The 24,775-nt window shown below is 40.1% G+C and overlaps 1 protein-coding gene across 1 annotated transcript in view; it reads right to left on the bottom strand.

Annotated features, from left to right (window-relative positions):
- Positions 1–773: 773 nt before the first annotated feature.
- DDAH1 (dimethylarginine dimethylaminohydrolase 1) overlaps positions 774–24,775 on the bottom strand; it is a 171,548-nt gene continuing 147,546 nt past the window's right edge. Inside the window, exons 5-6 of the mRNA XM_056123107.1 lie at positions 7,868–8,011; positions 774–3,826 (exon numbers count right to left, since the gene is read on the bottom strand). Of these exons, the coding sequence (XP_055979082.1) occupies positions 3,710–3,826; positions 7,868–8,011 (261 nt within the window). The 3' untranslated portion in view covers positions 774–3,709. The remainder of the gene's footprint in view (positions 3,827–7,867; positions 8,012–24,775) is intronic.

Below are 24,775 nucleotides of genomic sequence, written 5' to 3'. Positions count from 1 at the left end.
TGCTTTTTGGGTCACACCTGGTGATGCACAGGAGTTATTCCTGGTGGTGCTCAGGGGACCATATGGGATGCTGGGAATCGAACCTGGGTCGGCCACGTGCAAGGCAAATGCCCTACCCGCTGTGCTATCTCTCCAGCCCCTAGAAGATGAAATTTTGAATGACAGTTTACTTTTGCTTTTATCATTTCTACGGTTCTGTTTTATTTAAAATTATTTTAAATTTTATTTTCTTTAAATGTGACTTTCTAAATTTATAAAAAATTTACAGGAACTGCAGCGATAGTATAGTGGGTTGGGCATTTACCTTGCACGTAGCCGACCTGGGTTCGATCCTCAGCATCCCATATGGTCCCCTGAGCACCACAAGGAGTAATTCCTGAGTGTAAAATGAGGAGTAACCCCTGTGCATCACGGGGTGTGATCCAAAAAGCCAAAAAAAAATTTACATATAAATTTATTTTAAATTTTATTTAAAAATTATTACACTTTTTTTTTTGGTTTGGGGGCCATATATAGTAGTGCTTGGTGAGCTACACTGGAATAATGCTCCTCAGAGAACTATACAGTGTCAGAAATCAAACTGGGGCCTTTTGCATGTAAAACATGCACTCCTTTATCTCTCCAGTCTTGTAAATATCATTCAATCTACTGTTTTTGATGGGATTTGATCGGCAGGGATTGTACTTCTGGTCCCCCAGCTAATAGGATGGGAAAAAAATATTGACTTCATTCACCACAGTTGTTTTCATTGCAGAAAAGAGACACACTGTTGATTTGATACAATTCACACTTTATTCCATTGTGATTGGTATATTTGTAGGATTAGGAAAGAATGAGACTAAAATCAGTGCAGAACTTCTCTGGACTAAAGGGGCCATAAAGGCATTTCTGGTTTTGGCACACAGAATAGGCAACCACACACTGGCTGGAAGAAGATGGCCAGGAAAACAAGATGCACAACTTTAACACCATGTTGAAATCATGTCTGAGTTCTGTAGAATGTTGAAGAGTAAGTAATTACAAAGACTAACATGCAACTCTATGTAAGTCACATTACTCATCTACAGACTATTTCCCCCTTAGAGATAAAGAGATGACTGCAGTAATCTCTTCACAGTAACTTAAAAGAACAAACAATACACAATCAGATCTGTCTGCTGATTTCTATAGCAATTTATCATAATTGAAGAATAATGTAATATAATGTATTTTCTCTATATTGCCTTTCCTTATTCTATTGAATCTGTGATCAAGTAATTATTATTTAATTTTTATTTAAATAGAATTTCTAATGTCTTTTATAACACCACAAAGCACTTTCTGTTAGATTAGCTACTCTTATAACTTTTAATAGACAAGAGGGGAATCTATGTGTTATCTTTCTCTTTCATGATAAATGATGCAGATGAGAACATCGAGGAAGTAGTAATACCACAGGGCTGCAAATATTTCTGACTTTTCTACTTCCAGACAGGAAGTAGAAAGAAGTTAGTCTTACGTGATGGAGCAGTGCAGAATAAGAGCCTTGCATAAGAGGCACACAGATTCTATTGATTTCTTGAGATAAAAGGAAAGAGGAAAGAAGGGAAAAAGCGAAAACAATAATACCACTCTTCTGTAGAACAGATTGATCAAAAGAAAAATATATTTACTTGCAATTAACTAAGCAAAATAGATACTGGTTCTTTAATTTAGGATGACAGAACTAAAGGTTTTGGGAATTATATGCCAGTTAATCTTACTATTAAGCCAAAACTAGCTGGTTGTGTTAATTTTCTCATGGTTATTTTTGAGATATTAAACTCACAGAGGGAGAATTTTTGTTTTTGTTAGCATAGGGCTAGATTTAACACAAAAGGCAGTAACTGCTGAGGACAATTTTTCTTTATTATCTTGGTCATATGGGTAGCATTAATTCTCTCTCTGCTAGAAACATATTATTTCAGTCAAGATGAAATAATGGGATAGTTTGAAATATAACAGTGACCTGGACCTTATGTTCATTCACAGGATGCATATAATGAGATAGTTGCATGTCATATAAATTTTAAAGTGAAGCAAAAGGGAAAAAGAATTTCTTTTACTTCTGGCATAGATCATTAAATAAACGAAAAAGATAGTGGTTAAAGATATCCTGGCATTCACAGTAATTTATCACTTCCATCTGCTAAAGGGGGAGCTGAAATGAATGAAGGTAACATTCTCCTGGTCCCCAAACAAGGAATGCCTGATTAGAACACACATGGTTGCAGAGCTAGTCTTGATGGAGTATTTCTTAATCACCTTAACTCTCAATCTTAACCAGCTGCAGGCAACACAGGAAAGGTGGGGATGACTAGAAAGTTTGATAACATGTCTGGATCAGTTATCATCCCTTGGAAAGTACCATTTCATGTTAAAAAGCTGATTCTTTCTAGTTCAAGTCAAAAACAATGATCACTTCCTTCACAGCATCATTCTTCTTTGTAAGGGGCCTGTGTTGGTTTAAGGGTTTTGGAATGTGAAGACTGGAGAGGGAAAATCAGGTTTCATTGAATTTCACAGTAAATATTCATGGACATTTCAAAGCAGAACTGCCCATTGTCTGCAGTTGGTTTCAGGCCCCAAGTCAATCACTTCTTGAACACGCTCCATCTGACTCATATTAGGCCATCAATAATCATTCTTGACATGGAATGTATCCTTTGAAATAAATAACTTTGCTAGACCAGGATAACTGCAGCGGATAGAAGATGGAAACAGTGTGAATCATAATGCGGGAATAAGAGAAGAATAGAAATGAGATGAAGAAAAAAAACCCAGAATGTTCTCAAAGTTCTATATAGGAATGGTATTGAAGGAATAAACTTCACCGGCAATGAAGCAAAAGCTCTTGAAATGTGACAAAGTCTAAGAAGGTGTATCCCAGGGATAGCTTCAAGCTTCTTGGTTCATGGTACAATTATCTTGCCATTCCAGAGGTGGTATCCTATCTCTTCTGAAATTTAGATCTCGGGATGAAACTCATCAAGATGTGCCTCTATGTAGTCAACTCTCCACTCAAATGCTGCTCTGATTTTAGTCATGGTTCTTCTGAGGGGCTATTTGTCCCTCTGAGGAAGAGTGAGGGTGGTGGTGAAGATATTTCTTTGAGGCACAGGGGACTGATAACGAACCCCTTCACACGGGAAGGGGTCCACAAGGCAAGACCCTGGTTTTACCCAAGATTAAGGTGACTCAATAGAAGTAGAGACGGCAAAAGAAAAGGAGCAGAAGAAACTTTTCAGACTTCAGAAGAAAACAAGAGGGAATGAGTGACGATCATGGGTCAAGAAGTTTCCCAGGAACCAATGATGAAACAGAGAAAGAAGCCCTAGTCTATCTGACTGATCAAGAAGACATTTTGGAACAGTCTGGCAACTAAAGAATCTTCACATTGTTAAGACAGTCATGAAAACCAGTGTTTCCTTACTATTATTAATCACATTTCAATAATTCGTTTAAGCTTTCTATTATCTACATTGCTGAATTCCTATAGCACACCCACAGCTTAGGTACCACCTCCAGGGGAGGAAGGGGAGGTGTAGAAGGAAGGAATTAAATAGAGAATGAAACTTGTAAACCAGTTAGTAGCACAGTGGCACAGTAGATTGTCAACGAAAACAACAGGAGTGGATAGTTATTGACCCAGTAAGTGCAGACCCGCCAGTTACAATGGAGGGACCGCAGCTCAGGAGTCTACTTTCTTGTTAATTAAAATCGAGCTGCATGTGAGCAGCCCATCCACCTTTTCAAGTTCAGAATTGCTCACGGGGATGAGCATATGGTCCTTCAGCTTTTCATAAACCTACAGCAAGAAGGAAAGAAAGGAAGAAAAGAATTATATGTTGGCTTTTGTCTAACCCACTCCTTCCTATTTAACCACCTGGTAGAAAAAATTCATTTAGTTTATGAATTTAGGCTTTTCATCCAAGGGAACGAAAGAGAAGCAAACAATGGAAGCCTCCCCCTCTCCCTCCCCTCTAACATGCCATGAGAATAAGCAGAGAGTTCAGAACTGGTTACCCACTTGCTCTCTGCTGTGACCTCAGTGTCAGAGAAGTGTAGGAAATGTGATTATTACTGCTCCCTTTCTCTGTCATTGTCATCTCTAGACTAAGAGATAGAAGAGCACAGTGGCAGGGTTTTCAGGCTGAATATTTAAACCTGTAGTTGAAAGCCCTCTCTACTGCACTTTAATCTTTCTTTCCTTACCAACACCACTCAAAAATTGACAAAATATAATTTAAGTGGAGTATTTGAGATCAAACTGCTTTTACATTATAGGTGTGAATTGTACCATCTTTAGACACTAATAGCATGTATCAAAGCTTCAAATTAACAGCTCCCAGATTTTTCTCTGATTTACAAAACAAGCATTAAAAAATCACCACAATCATTTGCAAACATACTGCTTAAAAATAATTTTTCAAGATTTTTTTTTTTTTTGCTTTTTGGGTCACACCTGGCAGTGCACAGGGGTTACTCCTGGCTCTGCACTCAGGAGTTACTCCTGGCTGTGCTCAGGGGACCATATGGGATGCTGGGAACTGAACCTGGGTCAGCCGCATGCAAGGCAAATGCCCTACCCACTGTGCTATCTCTCCAGCTCCCCATCAAGATTCTTTTTTTAGGGCGTGTGTGCACACAGACACAACACATACACAGACACATGAAGATACAGACACAGACACATGCACACACACAGACACACATAGATATACACACGCACACACACACACACCATGCAGAGCTTGGGGGCCACTCTAGGTTTGGATAAAACCCAAGGCTCCTGCCTATGAAGCATGCACTCCCCCACACTGAGCCTCTCCCCAGACTCTACCATGCTTCTTTTCTTTCTTGCATTTCAGTACAGTGGTTAATTTAGTATGCTGAGGTGGGATCAAATTGGATTTGAATTCTAATTTTGTTAATTTACTACCTAAAATGTTGCATTAGTCTAGTGTCATCCTCTGGGAGCCTTGGGTTTCTTCTGCAAAGTTGGAATAATAGGGGCTGGAGCAATAGTATAGCAGGTAGGGCTTTTGCCTTGCACGTGGTCGACCCGGGCTCGATTCCCAGCATCCCATATGGTCCCCCGAACACTTCCAGGAGTAATTCCTGAGTGCAGAGCCAGTAGTAACCCCTGAGCATCGCCGGGTGTGACTCGCAAAGAAAAAAATTGGAATAATAATAATAGCCCCAATAATAATGGCCCTTAGAGGGCTCTAGTAAGGATAAGTAAGATAATGCAGGTAGCATGCTTGGCAGTCGTGACAGGGTATGCCCTTAGCAAACAAAGACCATGTTACTGCTCTTTTTTTGATGGACACAAGGCTGAATTTAGAAACAGTTAAGGATCTTGACTGTCAGGTGACCAATCTTGATGAAGAGCCATCCAGGGCTGTTTCTGCAAGTGAGTTTGGTAACTTTGGTGCTTGTTGATATTATAGATTCAAGGGTGGGGAGAAGTTCAGGAAATTATTTTATTTTTATTGTTATTGTAAGCAATAATGTCAATATTTATGGTCTTGATGTACAATTACTTCACTTACTACAATCCAAGTTCCCAAGACTCTCCAACAATGTCCTTAAATTACTTCAAATTCACCTTGTCCCTTCCTACTCCTCGCTGCCTGCTAATCTCAGTTTTGTAATCCAAGGCTAAACTTTTGTCATTGTTTAGTACTATATCCTTGTTTTGTTTCTCTGTATACCACACATGAGTGAGATCGTCAAGCATTTGACTTCTTCCCTCTGACTTATTTTGCCTAACTAAAATGATGCATCTGGTTTTATTCAGATTGTGTCAAACTGCAAGATTTTATGTTACTTCAAAGCTGTGTAGTATTCCATTATGCATGTATGTGTGTGTGTATGTATGTGTGTGTGTGTATATATATATGTATATATATATATATCACAATTTCTTTATCCACTCACCGGTCCTTGGACATTTATATATCCTGGCTATTGTACTAAGCACTGCAATGAACATAGGTGTGCATATGTGTTTTTGTGTTTTGGGGGTCATTGACAAAAAGAGAGATTTACAGCCATTTGAAAGCTCTAACCATAAACTTTGGAGAAATCTCCATAATATATATTTTAAATAATCTGATGCACATTAAGTAAGAAGCTCATGATTCACCTGAGACCCGAGTTAAGTTCATTTTGGGTCTTGAGTTCTATGTTTTACTTAGGTCCACGTTTTTAGTTATGGTAAAATTAAAATTTTCATCATAGGTAAAAAATGATCTATACTCAAGGTGGGGAGAAAAGGAGAGGCAGACTACAAGAGACATAAGGACAGTGGTAGAGGGTTTTGGTAGTGGAGAAGGAGTACACATCCCGTATACCAAAATTGTAAAACTTAACATTACTGTAGTCATGTTATATAAACTACAATAAAAATTAAAAATAAAAAATTATCTATCTCCCCATCTTTCCCTATTTATCTGCCAAAGAGGAAACTGATTATGAGCTATGCCTAGTAATTATGTAATGTTGCATGCTTAGACATTGGCTTAAAATGTTTTCTAAAAATTTTATTTATTTATTTTTGCTTTTTTTTGGTCACACCTGGCGATGCACAGGGGTTACTCCAGGCTCTGCACTCAGGAATCACTCCTGGAGGTGCTCCGGGGACCATATGGGATGCTGGGAATTGAACCCGGGTCGGTCAACGTGCAAGGCAAACGCCCCACCCGCTGTGCTATCTCTCCAGCCCCTAAAAATTTTTAATTTGCTAAAAGAAAAAGATGAAAAATTTATAAAAGCTTTTCTGTAATGCTTAGTAGAAATAAGTTGTTCGTTGGGGGAAAGGTGCTCGAAACCTTTAAAGTTAAGGGCATTGGAAGAATCTCAGAATTGGCACAACACCATCCTGGTAGGTTTAAATTGAAATCACTAAAGTAAACAAAAGTAACTGGCAGAGTTCCTTGAAAGACAAGGAAGATTTTCCTAGACCCACAGAGAATTTCATATCTAGGAACATTTTGTTGTTGTTGTTGTTGAAACACAGGATGCAGAGACCAGCTGGCTATTCCAAGCATACTCTCTTCCTTCCGCTTTTCCTCTTGACCCTTTGCTGCCAGGAGGTTGTTTCCTTTTTGCAGTTCTGACAACGTGTATCTACCTCTTTGATTCCTTCTCTGCCTGGAAATCCAATGACTTGATGAGGAGCACCTCAGATTTGTTAGAAATTAGAATTACACGGCTGATCAAGTAGCTGTGTGTTACTAGGCTTAATTGGTATGTGAGAATATGAACACTGAAATCATGAGCGCCAAATTTTAACAACTGAACTTAAGTGACTGTTAGGAGAGAAGGCTGGTGGGGCAGGGGGTATGGGAGGGAACCTTTTTTTTTCCCTTTTGGGTCACACCTGACGATGCACAGGAGTTACTCCTGGTTCATGCACTCAGGAATTACTTCTGGCAGTGCTCGAGGGACCATATGGGATGCTGGGAATCGAACCTGGGTCGGCCGTGTGCAAGGCATATGCCCTACCTGCTGTGCTATTGCTCCAGCCCGGGAAGGCACATTTAATCAGGGCCAGAGAACAGACTTGAGAAATCCATATACTTACTTTGAAAAGCATTGAAAACCAGGCATAATTATCTGAATGACAATGCATTAATTAGTTACCAATAACATGAAAGAGAAGAGTGAGCCCTAAACCATACAGACCTTTCTTAATGATCTGATGTGTAAAGTGGGTAAAAAAAGCACCTGTTATCTATCACTCCATCATGAAAAATCCCTCAGACAAGAAGACTATCCGGGAGACCTACCCAGTGGCAAAGGCCTGAAAGGAAGGTTTTTGGTTTTGTTTTTGTTTCTTTACCTTTGCACTTTCTGGATACTCCTCTGGGGTTCGGTGCAGCAGGACATGGCCTTTGCTGGGGATGTTTAAATATATACAGTTTGCAGCCATGTCATCAGGCACAGTGAGTTTGTCGTAGCGGTGGTCACTCATCTGTTGCATAATCTAGAATGAGAAACAAAACAGGCCTAAACACATTCAGGCAGAAGAAAGTCCCTGTGCTGGGACTTGCACTGAAGCCTCTGAATTTCATGTCATCTGTGCATGTCTGTTACCTCTAGGAGAACCAGAGGAGGAAAATCTGATGAAGCCATGATTCTTCGGAAGAATTGCATGAGGAGTTCTTGCTGTTTATTCCCTTAAAAGTATGTGTCCACAGGACGTTATCACTTATATGTGGTATTTAGACAACCTGATGAAGGAATGCAATGGTTTAATGGGTCAGTGGGCAGGGGTTGTGCCCAGATCACCTTTGGCCCCAGAGTATAGACAGGAGAAGGAAAGAAATAGAGCTCAGCGGGTGGGGGTGGTGGTAGCGGGGTGGGGTGGGGGATGGGGGGTGGGAGAAGAGACAGATGGGAAGCAATGGGGGGGGCAGGGGTTAAAGGGATCCAGCAATGGGGGGCAGGGGTTAAAGGGATCCAGGTAGATTGATGGCATTAAGGAATGAGAGAACCAAACACTAAAACCACAGAGACAACAACACTGAAATCATGAGCGCCAAATTTTAACAACTGAACTTAAGTGACTGTTAGGAGAGAAGGCTGGTGGGGCAGGGGGTATGGGAGGGAACCTGGGAACATTGGGGGCAGGGAAGTTGACCCTGTGGTGGGATTGGCTGGAACATTCTATGTCTAAAACTCAATTCTAAGTAACTTTGTAAACCACAGTGCTTTAATCACTGTCACTGTCCTCCCGTTGTTCATTGTTCATCGATTTTTGCTCGAGCAGGCACCAGTAACATCTCCATTGTGAGACTTGTTACTGTTAAAAAAGGTGTGTGTTTGTCCCTCGTTTTAAGAAGAGTTTAAAAAATTGCCTGTAATATTTTTAGTTTTTGTTCCAAAGGTCTATCAGTAGGGCAAAAGATGGCCACAAAACTCAAAGTGCCTAGCTGGTTTTTTTTTTTTTTTTTTTTTTTTTTTTTTTTTGCTTTTTGGTTTGGGTCATACCCAGTGATGCACAGGGGTTACTCCTGGCTTATGCACTCAGGAATTACTCCTGATGGTGCTTGGGGCACCATATGGGATGCTGGGAATCGAACCCGGGTTGGCTGCGTGCAAGGCAAACGCCCTATCCACTGTGCTATCGCTCCAGCCCCCCAGTTGTGGTTTTGATCATAACCTTGGTTGAATAAGTAAAATTGCCCTAGGAAGAACTGTTAACTGTAACCAGAATCAATAACCAGGTTACTGATCTCACATATTATATAGTAATAATCACACACAAACAAAGTTTTCTCTTTATATGTTTAAAAACCCCTAAAGTCTTCAGATGACTGGATAAAAAAACCATGACAAAAAAAAAACAGAAAGAAAAAAATCAAACAGTTAACTGCTACATTGATTAAACTGTAGGGTATCATGTGAGTGAAATCAGACAGGAGAGAGACAAATACAGAATGATCTGTGGTATATAAGGAAGGAACAGGGGAATAATAACAGCCAAAATAATAAACATAATCTAAAAACTTATCTACAGAATGGAGCTTACCATGGCAGTGAGATGTGGAGGAAGTGGAGGGGTTGTGAGGGGGACTGGTATATGGTGGAGAGAAACAGACACTGGAAGGGGTGTGGTGACAGAATGCTGCACCCATGAAATCCTATCATTGACAGTATTGGAAAATTGTAAATCATGGTGACTAAAATAAAAATTAAAAAAAATTCACGTTCTTATATTTAAAGCTTTAAATGCACGTATTGATCTCCCTGTCTATTGACAAGTGTGACCCTAAATTCAACAAATATAAAATCATCTGGGGAGAATTGGCTAATTTCATATTCCCAGACCTCACCCACAGGAATTCTGGTTTGACAGATTTTAGGTGAGCTGTAGAAATTTAAATTCTAAAAACCTTCCAGGTAATTCTGAGGCAGATGGTCCTTGGACCCACTGGGAGAATAATGGTTTGAGCATGTCTATTTATCAAATGATGGGTTCATTAGAACCTTAGTATAAAGTGACCTAAAAAATGTTACACAGGGGCTGGAGCGATAGCACATCAGGTTTGCCTTGCATGCGGCTGACCCGGGTTCGATCCCCAGCATCCTTGAGCATCGCCAGGAGTAATTCCTGAGTGCAGAGCTAGGAATAACCCCTGAGAACCACTGGGTGTGACCCAAAAAGCAAAAAAAAAGTTACACAGCTGGGGAAACTGGTGTTGGGAAATGTACATTCGTGGAGGGATGGGTGTTGGAACACTGCATGGCTGAAACCTAATCATGAACAGATTTTTTGCTTTTTAAAAAATTTTTTTTAATGAATCACCGTGAGATACAGTTACAGATTTACAAACTTCATGATTACGTTTCAATCATACAGTGACTGAGTACCCATCCCTCCACCAGTGCCCATTTTCCACCACCAATGTTCCCAGAATACTTCCCGCCACCCCCCCTATCCCCCCACCCCCACCCCTGCCTCTGTGGCAGGCACATTCCCTTTTACTCTCTCTCTCCTTTTGGGTGTTGTGGTTCCAAAATGGGTACTAAGTGGCCATCATGTTCTGTCCATGGTCTACTTTCAGCACACATCTCCATCCCGAGAGAGCCCTCCAAGCATCATTTACTTGGAGGTCCCTTCTCTATCTCAGTTGTCTTTTCCTTCAGCATGTGAGACCGGCTTCCAAGCCATGGAGCGATCGTCCTGACCCTTATCACTACTATCCTTGGGTGTTAGTCTCCCATTATGTTACTATATATTCCACAAATGAATGCAGACGTTTTATATCATGAACAACTTCGTAAGGGTCTATTTTACAGTAATTCAATTAAAAAAATCTTTAAAAAAAGTCACACAAAAATGAGCCCTGCACAGAATTTAAAAAACTGACAATCAAATTTTACCTCCTTAATACAATCATCCCCACCCCACCCTCTAAAAAATATCCAGACACCAAAAACAATTATTTGGCGGCCACAGTCAAGCAGACTTTTAAAATATGTATGAATATTTGGTTTGTGTGTGATGCTGGGGATTGAACTCAGGCCACATACATGGGAGGCATGTGCTCTACTCTATACCCCCAGCCTGACTTTTCCATTCTTTATCATTATTTAAAAATTTTAAGGAAATTTGCTGAAATGTCATGCCATGGTATAACAAGATCTTTCCCACAATCTGGTTCTAATCTACCTTTCTAGAAAAATCTCCCTTTACCTTTCCATATTTATATTACCAGATACCAGAGTTCAATCCATTTTCCTATTCAGAAAGGCATCATAGGACAATAAGATATATGAAATGCAATATCAGAAGAGACTGCATGCTCTTACTCTGGAGTAAGATTTATGTTTGGGTCTTAGTTCTGATCTGTATTAACTATGTATAATTGAGCTTTCTCTTGGTCTTCTTGGGTCCCTTACCTATAAAACTGGGATGCTATTAGTCTTATGTTTGCTGTGAAAGTTAAAAGGAGATAATGTATGAAACATTAAAAAAGATACTACTATTTAATGATAGCTGATTAGACAGAAAAGATTCAAGTTTCCAATTTGCATCCATTGAGCCTCACTCTTAAATTAGTTTTGAAGGTCAATCCTTATTCTGAAAAATGCTGAAAACTGTACCCAAAATATTTCTATGATGGTTTCTTCAACTCCCTTATTCTAGGGCCTGTGTACATTTTTTAAACACCTAATCTAAGCAGTTATGCAAGTTCAGCACCTTTTCAGTCTGGGTCTGTAGCACTGTAGCACTGTCCTCCCTGTTGTTCATGGATTCGCTTGAGCGGGCGCGAGTAACATCTGTCTGGGTCTACTTGAGAAAATTGCTATTATGTTTTCAGAATTTTAAAAATTAGGATACATTTTAATATGATAGTTTTATAAAGTTTTTCTCTATCTTTAGATGGACTACTAGCTTCCTGAATGCAAATTTAGGCCTAATACAGTGGGGAGTGTGTGGGCTTCAGACTCAGAAAAATCTGGGTCTGAAGTTTGGTTTTTATTTATCTAACTAGATGACCTTGAGTTAGTCAAACTCTCAAGCTCAATTCCCTTAACCGAAACATGGGATGCCAATATCATACCTATACTTCAGTGGGGAACACTGGAGATAATTTTAAATAAATAAAACATCATGTATGAGAAGTAATTTGTACACATTAAAGCATAAACTAATGAGTAATACATGTAAATATCCTTCACTCTTTATTTCTGATAAGCCACTTGGCAAATAACAAATACCCCAAATATGTCTGTAACAAATTTATTTATGTATTCATTACTTATAAAGGATATACGGTGAAGCTCAGACATATACTGGGATAGGCTACATGCTTAGTCACATATGTCGCTAAATAAATTTCTCTCAGAAAAATAAAGCACAATCTATGTCCAGAAACAAATATAATTCATGTGATTGGACTGAGATCAAGAAGCCAATGCTTATCTTTTTGCTTATGCTAATTCTAACACAAATGACTTTGTGTATAAGATAGGGGGGAGTGGTTTGTCTGGGGTGAACTGGTATATGCAGCACTTAAAAGCATTAAAATAAAATAATTCCATACATGTCGAAGTGAACACATAGACCTTTATTGATTTGTGATACCTGATTTAGCAAAAGAGCAAAATAATCTGGAAACCCAATGACTACACTGATTTCTTCTTGTCCCTATGAGAAAGAGAAAGGTAAGGAGTTGTACAACTTGTCAGCATTCACTTTTGGTCAGAGTGACCAGCAGGTCACTTTCTGGATGCAGGGAATGCAACGGCATGACATTGAAATCGTTGCTTACTCTCTGCTGTTGAAGACTGGCCAAGATAGTCTGTTAGTTCAAGTTTGCATTGAAGCTAAAGCTATCTTCAAAGATAAAATGCCACTGACCAAGCAAGCGGAAACAGATAAACAAATGGGACTATCTTAAACTAAGAAGCTTCTGTACCTCTAAAGAAACAGTGATCAGAATACAAAGACAGTCTACAGAATGGGAAAGAATATTCGCCCAATACCCATCTGATAACAGGCTAATATTAAGGATATACAAGGCCCTGGTTGAACTCTACAAGAAGAAAACATCCAACCCCATCAGAAAATGCGATGATAAAATGAACACAAACTTTCTCAGAGAAGAAATTCAAACGGCCAAAGGCACATGAAAAAATGCTCTTCATCACCAATCATCAGGGAGATGCAGATCAAAACAAAAATGAGATATCATCTCACACCACAGAGTCTGGCACACATCCAAAAGAACAAAGGCAACCAATGTTGGCATGGATATGGGGAGAAGGGGACTCTCCTTCACTGCTGGTGGGAATGCTGACTGGTTCAGCCTTTTTGGAAAACAATATGGATGTTTCTCAAAAAACTAGAAATTGAGCTCCCATCTGACCCAGCAATACCACTTCTGGGAATATATCCCGGAGATGCAGTCAGGGTTGATCTGTCATCTTTCAGGAGGTTTAGAACAGAGTTCAGAATGCCTTCCAGACCACTGGAGAGTGAGTTCTCTGGGCTTACTAAGTGGGACATCAGCAATTTGAGAGCTGCACAAATATCTCTGAAACATAGTGATTGTTACAATATGCCTTTGATAAAACCTAGATACAACAAAACAAAATCGGGCCAGAGAGAAAGTACAGAGAGAGTAGTGTTCTTGCCTTGCACACGACTGACCTGGGTACTATTCCTGACAGCCATATGCTTCACCAGTCCCACAAGAAGTGATCTGTGAGCAGTCAGGAGTAAGCACTAAGCAACACTGGATATAGCCCCTCACAAAAAATACAGCTTCCCCTCCCCTCCAGCCCCCCAAAATTCTAGAAAATCCAATATGCTCAGTAATGTACTTTACTAAATGACCGACTGGGAGAATTGTGGGTAGCAAGTTTTGGTTCATTACATTCAAGTCTGTTTACTTCCGCTATTCATAAACACTAGATCACTGCCAGTCAGTTTTCCAGTTTAATTCAAGGTCTAACAATGAATTTATCTTTTGTACATTTATGCATAGATTAAAAAAAATCCTACCTATGGCTCATACTATACAATGACCTGAAGGAGAAAGAAATATGCAGGACCACACCTTAAAGGCCTGTCTTTACCTTTCAAGGTCTCATAAACAGACTGGACAAAATCTCTACCTCTCAGTCTGACTCATTTGTGTCCGGTGGGGACTATGAAGCAGAAACATGGAATGTTGTACATTCCAGAGGAAGTGTTAGCAAGGATCCTTATCAGGGCTGACTTCTTGTTTATCAGGAAGGAAACAAACTGAAATCTCCAAGGCAGAGCCAACCTCCTACATCCGAAAGGGCCCATTTCTTTTTTCTTTTTCGTTTATTATTATTTTTTTTTTTTTGCTTTTTGGGTCACACCCCGCGATGCACAGGGATTACTCCTGGCTCATGCACTCAGGAGTTACTCCTGGCAGTGCTCAGAGGACCATATGGGATGCTGGGAATCGAACCTGGGTCAGCCGTGTGCAAGGCAAACGCCCTACATGCTGTGCTATCACTCTAGCTCCAGGCCCGTTTCTTTGACATGATGGAGACAGAGAACATTTCCCTTCCTGATGTTCTTTCTTTCCTTGGGCTCCAGCTGTCTCCCTCTGTGAATGAATAATATCCCTGCCTCCTTGGTTCCAATGTTTTTGATTTATTGTTCTTCAGTTAATGCCATTTATTTGAAATTCTAATCACTATTCTTCCCTACTCCTTTAATGTTTCTCTGTTTTCCTTCTTGGGCCTTATATTATCATTTATAACTTTTGGTGAGAGTATACCTTCAATGACTGACATGAGGGCCTGTGCCCATCTAGTATTGTTTGAAGATAGTTTCATTTTTTTCATTACTGTGAGGAAAGGAATTATAATATCCTTAGTGGGGAAATAATTTAATGCTGGGTGAAAAGTAATTTACTGATAAATTCTACGGAGAGTCATTCTTAAAATAAATGTCTTAACAAAATCACTGAAGCCACCTCGGGAGAAGCTTTTTCAATTAATTTATCAGGGCCTCATGGTTATCATTTTTAAGACAGGTTAAAAATGTGCCAGAAGAAATGACTTTTAATAAGAGAACAGGGCCCATCTGGAGCAGTAAAGTGGTTCTTCTTAACTGAGGAAGGAAAAAAAAAGAAGAGAACAAAAGTTAAGTCAGGCATGGTCTTCTAAATGAAAAGACTTGAGAAAGTGGTAACTGTCGATAATAAACCAAAAAATGCTCTCACATTTTGAGAAAAAGCTAAAAGTTCTTATTCTAAACAAAAGTGTTCCTGTCTTTTGGGACAAAGAACAGGTTTCTCCTTTCCTGTCAAAATGACTGCTTCTTTTCTCTTAGGTTATTGTCTCAATAAGACAGCTTGCCATTTATTTATAACCTGGTTCAGGAGAAACACCTATAGACACAATGCAGAATGCTCATCATTGAGAGGCAACACACACACACAAAGATTCAGCAGACTGTGTCCCTCTCCAGTGTGCTTCACTTTGTGTCCAAAGGGACATCTGGTATCCCATGAGGATGTGCTAATACAGCCTGACAGCAGGGTATGAAAGAACTCTGCCCCCCTAGGAGGAAGGTCAAGACATGAGTAGACTGAAGAAGGATGAAGAAACACAAACACACACACACGCACCCCACACCCCTTTATTAAAAGCATTATTAATCACCATTTAAAACATTTTGAAAATGTGGCTATTGGGTTGTATTGTGTGTTTCAATACATTTTCCCTAAAAAAATGTGCTTTGGAGTTGGTACTGAGGGAGAGCTCTGTGCAAAGTGTTGTTTTAATACCAGGGACTATCCTGTCAGTTTCTCACTGTGCCACAAGGCAAAACAGGAGAAAGCACTTAAATCTACCTCACTGTCACTGTCACTATCATCCTATTGTTCATTGATTTCCTTGAGCAGATACCAGTAATGTCTCCTTCGTCCTAGCCCTGAGATTTTAGAAATGCCACATCTGAGGCTCTTTCAAGGTCAGGAGAATGAGACCCATCATTGTTTCTGGTTTTTGGCATATTGAATATGCCACGGGGAGTTTGTCAGACTCTGCCATGCAGGCAGGATACTTTTGGTAGCCTGCCAGGTTCTCCAGAGTAAGAAGTAGATATTAAGATGTTGCGGGGCTATGAATGCCGGGGGCAGTTGGTGGGTGTGACGCCTACATACTGGAAGATGGGGGATCTGGGTGGAAGAGGCCCAGTCCTGATCTGAGCATGCTTGGAGATCTAAGCCCTGAGTCCTGCACACCTGGGTTCCTCTGCTGGTTCCTTCATGTGTGAGGCTTGTCCGAACATGTGGAGAGTGGTCTTAAGCATGGCTGTGTCTGGAACCGGAGGTCTTCAGCTGACGGGGCTCTGCTTGGGGTGGGGAGGGAAACTCAACCCGCCCTCCTCCAAGGGGCCCCGGTGAGGAAAGCCAGACGCAAAGGCAGGAGACTGCACTGTTCTCTTCCAGGAGCTGGGTTTTATAGTCTCTGGGTCTTGGCCCTTGATGGGATTACACAGCGCCGGGGCAGTTGGTGGGTGTAACGCCTACATACTGGGAGATGAGGGATCTGGGTGGAGGAGGCCCAGTCCTGATCCGAGCAGGCTTGGAGATCTAAGCCCAGCAGCAGGAAATCTACCTCATCACTACAAATTCTTCCCCTGAAGGACACACTGTTCTATATACCCTAAGAGGTTCCTGAATATCAGTTCTCTGGAATTCTAAGGGAAGAGCCAAGAAGTCAAGTCTGATACACTAAATGCCTTTCTGATTTTTGCCATTTACTCAAATGATCCCCTTTTGGGTAAGATAGAGTAATTATTATTGGGATCAGCTATAATTGGTTCATTCCACAGTTTCTCACAGAGCACTCATTCCCCTTTGTGCCAAGAACAATGATGACTGAGAGGAAAGGGACAGCTAAGGGAACTTTGTCTTTAGGAAATTATAATCTATAATTTAAGGCAGGACAAGCATGTGGAGGACATGCTAGCAATAAAAAGAAAGTCAACCTCACTTCAGTCCCAGGCACCTCCTTAATGATGAAGACACACAGTTGTGGAGAGAAAGTGGCACTGGAAATCATCTTGGCTGTATCCCCATGGCCTCACGGTCTGTTACACAGCTGCTGGTTTGGGCCCTCCATCCCCCACCCACAAACCCCAGTGGAGCTGTCACAGAAGAGAGTGGGAAATGTCTGGCATTCAGCCCAAGAGAATTCGCCTGGCTAGTTGGATTAACAACCAGGCATTTCCGGCAGTTTCCAACATTTCTGGGAATTTTCTCATCCAAAGGACTGGAAGGCAGAGCCGTTCTCCCACTTTAGTTACTCATAGTTTCTTTGTATTACACATCAATTATTAAGAAAATTCCTGAGCTCTGTTGTTTCACAGGAAGCTTTAGATATAAAGGTTAACTAATAAGGCAAAAGAATAAGGAAAATATTTAGAAACGTTTAGGAAATATTCAGAAGTATAAGTTCGGGCTCACTTTCAACATTCCATGAAATAGAGTATTTACCCATCTCAACATATACAGACTAAGCCAACATTAGAAGCAAAATATTATAGCTTCTATTGAGATAGGCAGCATAATACTCAAGGACATTTTTCATTGCCATAGTATCTAAACTTATCATTTACTTTATTATCCATCAGAGTTTATTGAAGGTCCAGAGCCATAGTACAGTGGATAGGGAATTGCCTTGCTCACAACTGATCTGGATTTGAAACTCAGCAACCTATATAGTCCCCTGAGCCTGCCAGGAATATCCCTGAGCGCAGAGCCAAGAGTAAGCCTTGAGCACTGCTGGGGTGGCCAAAGCAAACACAAGACAAAACCCAAAGCCTGACAAGAGTTTATTGAGAGTGTAACAATATACCTAGCATAAAATCTTGGAAGCCCCTTTAAAGATGAGTGGTTGAATCAATATATCTATAGATAATATTAGAGAATGGATATATTTTCATCTCATAAAGTCTTCTCATGGATCAGATCAAAATGAACAGAACCTGAGATGCCTTCTTTTAAATACCTTTGAACTGATAGACTGTACTGATCTAAGAATGAGGTTCATAGTTTTTTTCAGTTAAGCCTGGGTGAATTTTCAACACCAGACATTTCCTTTGTAGCTAGCCGTCATTTTCTCTACAAATTCTCTCTCAAATATGGAGCGGCTATTTTTTCTCAGAATATATGGTTCACATGACTATGTGGAGAAGATTTCTTTTGTTTAGTTTTCAACCACAAGTCACATTAACCATTTCTGGAAAGAGCCCTAAAAATGTTTCTCTGAAACACTGGGTAAAACCTCCTTTGCTTTGGGAGGGTCACTCTGACCTTTATGGAAAGCTGGGGAGCAGGAAAGCTTGATTGATGACTCACTGTCCTTCCTAGTTTTTATTTCAAGAGGGAGAGGACAATAAGACTAAAGCACAGCTTCCAAAATACAAGTTCTTGGATACTTTTGGGATCTTTTTTGACCCCTTCTATATACTTTCTCTGAGACTGGCCCTATCACAGATGTAAATATTCTATAATCAAATACTTTGTCTTATATGCAAGTACACTGGATAATAGCTTACCTGGCTGCCTTAGCAATGCTTTCTCAGATACATACACCCTTTGTGATCCTAACTATCACCATCTAAAACTGATGCCCTTGGATTTTGAAGGAAAACCTACTCAGGTTTTCCATGCTCCCCCTAGGCCACAGGATAGTGAGAAAAGAAATGGAACAAATTGGACAATCTATTCATTCATTTATTACATAAATTCATTTCTATAGATGAGAAAACCAAGATTTAGATAAATTCAGCAATTTGTCCAAATGCACACTTCAGACAGAAACTGGGATTTATAGCTACATAAACCAACCTTGAAATGCCTACTCTTTCCCTTTTACATCAATGTACAGTCCTGCAATACCCTTTGAAAGACTAGACTCAAAACTTACTAGCTGAGCCTGTAGACTAATTGCTCTGGATATAATTTAGTTGGTATATTAATTCATTTACTGGCTTGAGGGGGCACACTAAGGTGTCAACAGCCTACTACTGGCTCTGCCCTCATAGATCACCCGTGGGGTGGGGCTCAGGGGACCATATTGTGTGCTGGGGATCAAACGAAGATCAGCTGCAACCCAAGTGCCCTTCTATCTCTCTCCAACACGACACACATTCATTTTGAAGTATCTGAATTTAAAAGCATTACAGACAGGTAAAGTCTGATATTTGCAGTCATCCACTATACCACTGAATCAACCCAAGTTGATTTCCTTGGAGCAAGCTATCACATTCTCTAAGCAGATAAAAGAAGAGCCGTCTCTTTATGATGAAAGATTATTGCAGGTGAAGAGGAATTTTTACCTCTATGAAATCAAAGGGGTAGATTCTGAGGTAACTGGTGCCCAAGACTAGCCCTATACCTGTTTTCATCTCACTCTCCAATTGGTGAACTGATGCCTATTCTCCGTGTGAGCAAATGATTTCTTAACTATCTCATCAGTGGAGCATGCATTTAATTTTTGCAATAATTATGATTACTTTGCTTTGAGTCATTCAAAATTTTCTGCCCCCAGTTTCCTTGGTCACTTGTAAGAGGATGGCGTGGGATGCACAAGAATGCCCATGTGAAAAAATTTTTGTTTTTAATCAAGATGAAGAAAACCATCACTGATTTTCATTGATGTCTAGTGACATCACTCTATTAGGACTTCCGGTTTAGGCAGTTGGGAAAAAAACATATTAGTATATGTTCAGTTCTTTGAAATTCACAGCTCCAAGCATAAATGTGCTGGAAAATATGAAAAAATATATGCATAAATACACACAATACTTATATTATTTATTATTACTGATGTTAGGATGGAGAGCATGTAATAAATAATAATACAAAATATTAAACACTTTATAAGTTTCATGTTTTTTGGAGGAGGCATACTGGGTGATCCTTAGGACTTAACTTCTGGCTCTGTGCTCTGTGTTTTTGTCAGACATGGGAACCATATGGGATGCTGGGACACAAACCTGGTAGACTGTGAGCAGGTCAAGTACCCTACCTGCTATACTATTCTCTGATCCCCAAGTAAAATAGGCTTAATATTGAATCTCATTGGAAATCTCATAGCTGAGATTAACCTATACTAGCAGTCAACAAATTAGGGCAATTTCAACATGACTACTGATTGATATTGTTGTTTACTACAATGGTATACTGAAACAACAACCATATAGACTTATTTGACAATGATGTGAGTGACTTTTTTGCTGAATTACCCAGAAAAAATCTGAAAGAATGTCTTTTCCTTTCTTTGTAGTGTAATGGCCACACACATAAAATAATTCTTAATGGGCATGATAAAATTTTCTCCATTTTCTTATGTCTATAGTCACTGAATAAAATGATCAGCCAAATCCTATTTTTAGTGATTGCATTCTTTTGTGATGTAGTAATTCTTGCTGTGTCCAATTTCATGTCACCCAGGTAACATTACTGAATATGAGGTTGGGAAGTAATGTGTGGTAGCATGTCATTGTATAACATTAGCACCATTCACCTATAAAAGATGCAAAAATTCTTAAGAGCACAGTTAGTGGGTAAATGTAATGTAATTAGAAAGTGATGAGTTTTAAGTATTTATTATCTTTATCTTTAGGCGAGGAACGATGCACAGCAGTAGGGCGTTTGCCTTGCACGCAGCCAACATGGCCGACCCGAGTTCGATTCCTCCGCCCCTCTCAGAGAGTCCGACAAGCTACCGAGAGTATCTCGCCCACACGGCAGAGCCTGGCAAGCTCCCCGTGACGTATTCGATATGCCAAACACAGCAACAACAAAATCTCCAATGGAGACGTTACTGGGCCCGCTCGAGCAAATCGAGCAATTATCTTTATCTTTAACATAAATTTATATAATTGTGCACTATGTAGTTTAATTTTTAATAATAGATGTGTTTAACAACTGTAGCACTGTAGCTCTCATTGTTCATCGATTTGCTTAAGTGGGCACCAGTAATGTCTCCATTGTGAAACTTGTTGTTACTGTTTTTGGCATATCGAGTAGGACATGGGGAGCTTGCCAGGCTCTGTCGTGCTGGCAGGATACTCTCGGTAGCTTGCTAGGCTTTCCAAGAGGGAAGGAGAAATCGAACCCGGGTCGGCCGCGTGCAAGGCAAACGCCCTACCCGCTGTGCTATCGCTCCCAGAAATTTAACAATTGAATCTCAAAACTGGTAGAAGCTGCTTCAACAAATAACCTCCCTACATATGGTTATAAGACTTGGCCCCTGGATTTCAGTGTAAGCAAGTTTTTCAGAGGAAGTTATTTTAAGCCGTCCTCCACTGTCTTTGCTAATGTTTGTATGATTCTGACTTTTAAGATTTGATTCATAAACTTTGGCTTTCTCAAGGGAGAACTATATTTGGGGATTAGCCATCAATGAATTTATGAATACATGATGATATAAAATATTCTGAATATTTGGAAAAAGGAACTGCAAATTTGATGCTCTCAAACATCCAAGAGAAGATGGGGTTCCCTTTTCACAGTACAGGGACTGATTGGAAACTTAAACTCTGTTCTAGGGTTAAAAAAAGAGAAATGAGCATTCATGGATTATATTCTTAAACTTGCCTCCAGTTTAAATAATCCACATCACTAATATTCATTAACATCTCATATCTTTTACATTTCTTTTAAATTTTTTTAATTGAATCACTGTGAGATAGACCTTTACAAACCTGTTCATGATTGGATTTCAGTCATACAGTATTCCAACACCCATCCCTCCACCAGTGTACATTTCCCATCACCAGTGTTCCCAGGTCCCTCCCATCACCTCCTTTTCTTTTCTTGTTATGCTGTTTTGCTGTAATTTACACATCTACATAAGCTGCTTTTGTGAAGTGAGGTAAATTAACAATCACCTAACTTCAAACATTCTTCTGAAATAATGCTTAAAAAATTACAAACAAAATTATAAAACAGATTTTTTTTGTGAAGCAAGAAGTTTTTAATTGAAAGTTATTTAGAAAGATGTCAGGGTTGAGAATGGGAGAAGTACGTGTTTGAGAGAGAACAAAGGCTTCTCTAGAATGGAAATAAGCAAACAAGAAATATAGAGACAGGCCAATGAGATATGTGTTCAAAGGGAACACAGGCTTGAAGGGCAAGCCAAAACATAAGCTTCTTATAAAATACTCAAATGTGAAAAGTTAAAGCTTTATTGAGCTTAAACAATGGAACACATTTGTCAAAAATCACTGAATTGAGCTTCCATATGTCTCATAAAATCCACTTTTTGGCATCTAATCCAAGAGCCCAAAACTCAATTTTAAAGATAGATGATGGGGTTGGAGTGATAGTACGGTGGGTAGGGCGTTTGCCTTGCACGTGGCTGACCCGGTTTGATTCCCAGCATCCCATATGGTCCCCCGAGTACTGCCAGGAGTAATTCCTGAATGTGTGAGCCAGAAGTAACCCCTGTGCATTGCCAGGTGTGACCCAAAAAGCAAAAAAAAAAAAAAAAAAAAGAAAAAAAAGGAAGAGAAGGACAGAAACAGAATGATCTCTCCTAAGGATATTTAAAGAAACAAGTAGGGGAAAATAACAAATGCCCAAAGGCAACAGAAATGGAGAACCACTCTTTAGTAGGAAGCTTCCCACAGGGGAGGGGATGCGGTGGGAATCAGCAGCGGGTGGAGTCTGGACAGTGGTGGAGGGAAGTGGACTCACTGATGGAGAAGTGGTGCTGGAACATCTTATGCAAGAAACCCTAACATTAACTGTTTGGTAAACCACAGTACTTAAAATAAAATTGAATTTAAAAAACTCACTGAATTACACATTAAAAACTCATGAATTTTAGGGCTAGAAGATAGCTCATGTGCTTTGCATACAAGAGTCCTGGGCACTACATGATCCCCTGAGCACTGCTGAGAGTGGCCTGCAGGGGTCTGCTAACCCAAATTTGTGATTTTTTTTGGGGGGGGGGGGTGGGTGGGCAACATCCAGCAATGCTCAGGGAAAACTTCTGACTTTGCACTCAGGAATTACTTCTTTTTGTTTTTTATGTTCTCTAGACTTTTTATTTTTTTAATTAATTTTTTTTAATTGAATCACTGTGAGCTACAGTTACAAAGCTTTCATGTTTGAGTTTCAGACATACAATGATCGAACCCTCATCTCTCCACCAATGCATGTTTTCCACCACCAATGTCCCCAGTACCCCTCCACCTCTCCATCCCAACCCACCCCCTATCTCTATGGCAGACAATTTCCTTCTTACTCTCTCTCTACTTTGGGGCATTACGGTTTACATTACAGATACTGAGAGGCCGTCATCCTCGGTCCTTTACTTTCAGCACACATCTGCCATCCTGGCGATTCCTCCAACCATCACTGACTTAGTGATCCCTTCTCTATTCCAGCCGCCTTCCGCCTCTGCTCATAAGGCAGGCTTCCAACTATGGAACAGTTTTCCTGGCCCTTGTTTCTACTGTCCTTGGGTTTAGTCTCATATTATGAGCGATACCACAGCGGGTAGGGCATTTGCCTTGCATGTGGCCAGCCAGTTCGATTCCTCCGTCCCTCTCGAAGAGCCCAGCAAGCTGTTGAGAGTATCCCACCCGCATGGCAAAGCCTGGCAAGCTACCTGTGATGTTTTTGATATGCCAAATACAGTAGCAAGTCTCACAATGGAGGCGTTACTGATGCCTGCTCAAGTAAACTGATGAACAACAGAAGGACAGTGCTACAGTGCTACAGTGCTATATTCCACAAATGTGTGCAGTCATTCTCTGCCTCCCTTTCTTTCTGAGTCATTTCACTTAGCCTCGTACTCACCATGTCCATCCACTTATAGTCAAATTTCATGACTTCATATTTCCTAACAGCTGCATAATATTCTATTGTGTATATGTACCTAAAGTTTCTCTAGCCAGTCATCTGTTCTCTGGCACTTGGGTTGTTTCCAGATTCTGGCTATTGTGAACAGGGCTGCAATGAACATAAGGGTGCAGATGTCATTTCTACTGTGCTTTTTTGCGCCCTCAGGACATATTCCCAGAAGTGGTATTGCTGGGTTATATGGAAGCTCAATTTCTAGTTTTTTAACGAATGCCCATATTGTTTTCCAAAAAGGCTGGACCAGTTGGCATTCCCACCAACAAATAAAGGCAGTCCCTTTCTCCCCACATCCATAACAGCACTGGCTGTTCTTGTTCTTTTTGATGTCTGTGGTGTGAGATGATATCTCATTGTTGTTTTGATTTGGATCTCCCTGATGATGAGCGATGTAGAGAAGTTTCTTATGTGCCTTTTGGCCCATTTGTATTTCTTTTTTGAGGAAGCTTCTGTTGTTTTCTTCTCCCCATTTTTTGATGGGGTTGACTAGTTGACTAGTCTTGTACAATTCGACTAGTGTCTTGTATATCCTGGATGTTAACCCCTTATCAGATGGCTACTGGGTAAATATTCTTTCTCATTCTGTGGGCTCTCTTTGTATTTTGGTCACTGTTTCTTTTGAGTTGCAGAAGCTTCTTAGTTAAATGTAGTCCTATTTGTTTATGTTTGTTTCCACTTGCTTGTTCAGTGGTGTTTAATCCTTAAAGATGCCTTTAGCTTCAATGTCATGAAGGATTCTGCCTACATTTTCCTCCATGTATTTTGTGGATTCAGGTCGGATATAGAGGTCTTTAATTAACTTTCATATGAATTTTGAGCCTGGCAGAGGTTACACAGAGGTCAAACTTCATTTTTTTTGCAAG

This window comes from Sorex fumeus, unplaced genomic scaffold (genome assembly GCF_029834395.1).
Source record: "Sorex fumeus unplaced genomic scaffold, SorFum_2.1 ptg000047l, whole genome shotgun sequence".
NCBI classification, from domain to species: domain Eukaryota; kingdom Metazoa; phylum Chordata; class Mammalia; order Eulipotyphla; family Soricidae; genus Sorex; species Sorex fumeus.
The sequence above is the reverse complement of the archived record's forward strand: the minus strand, read 5'-3'. Positions and strand labels throughout refer to the sequence as shown.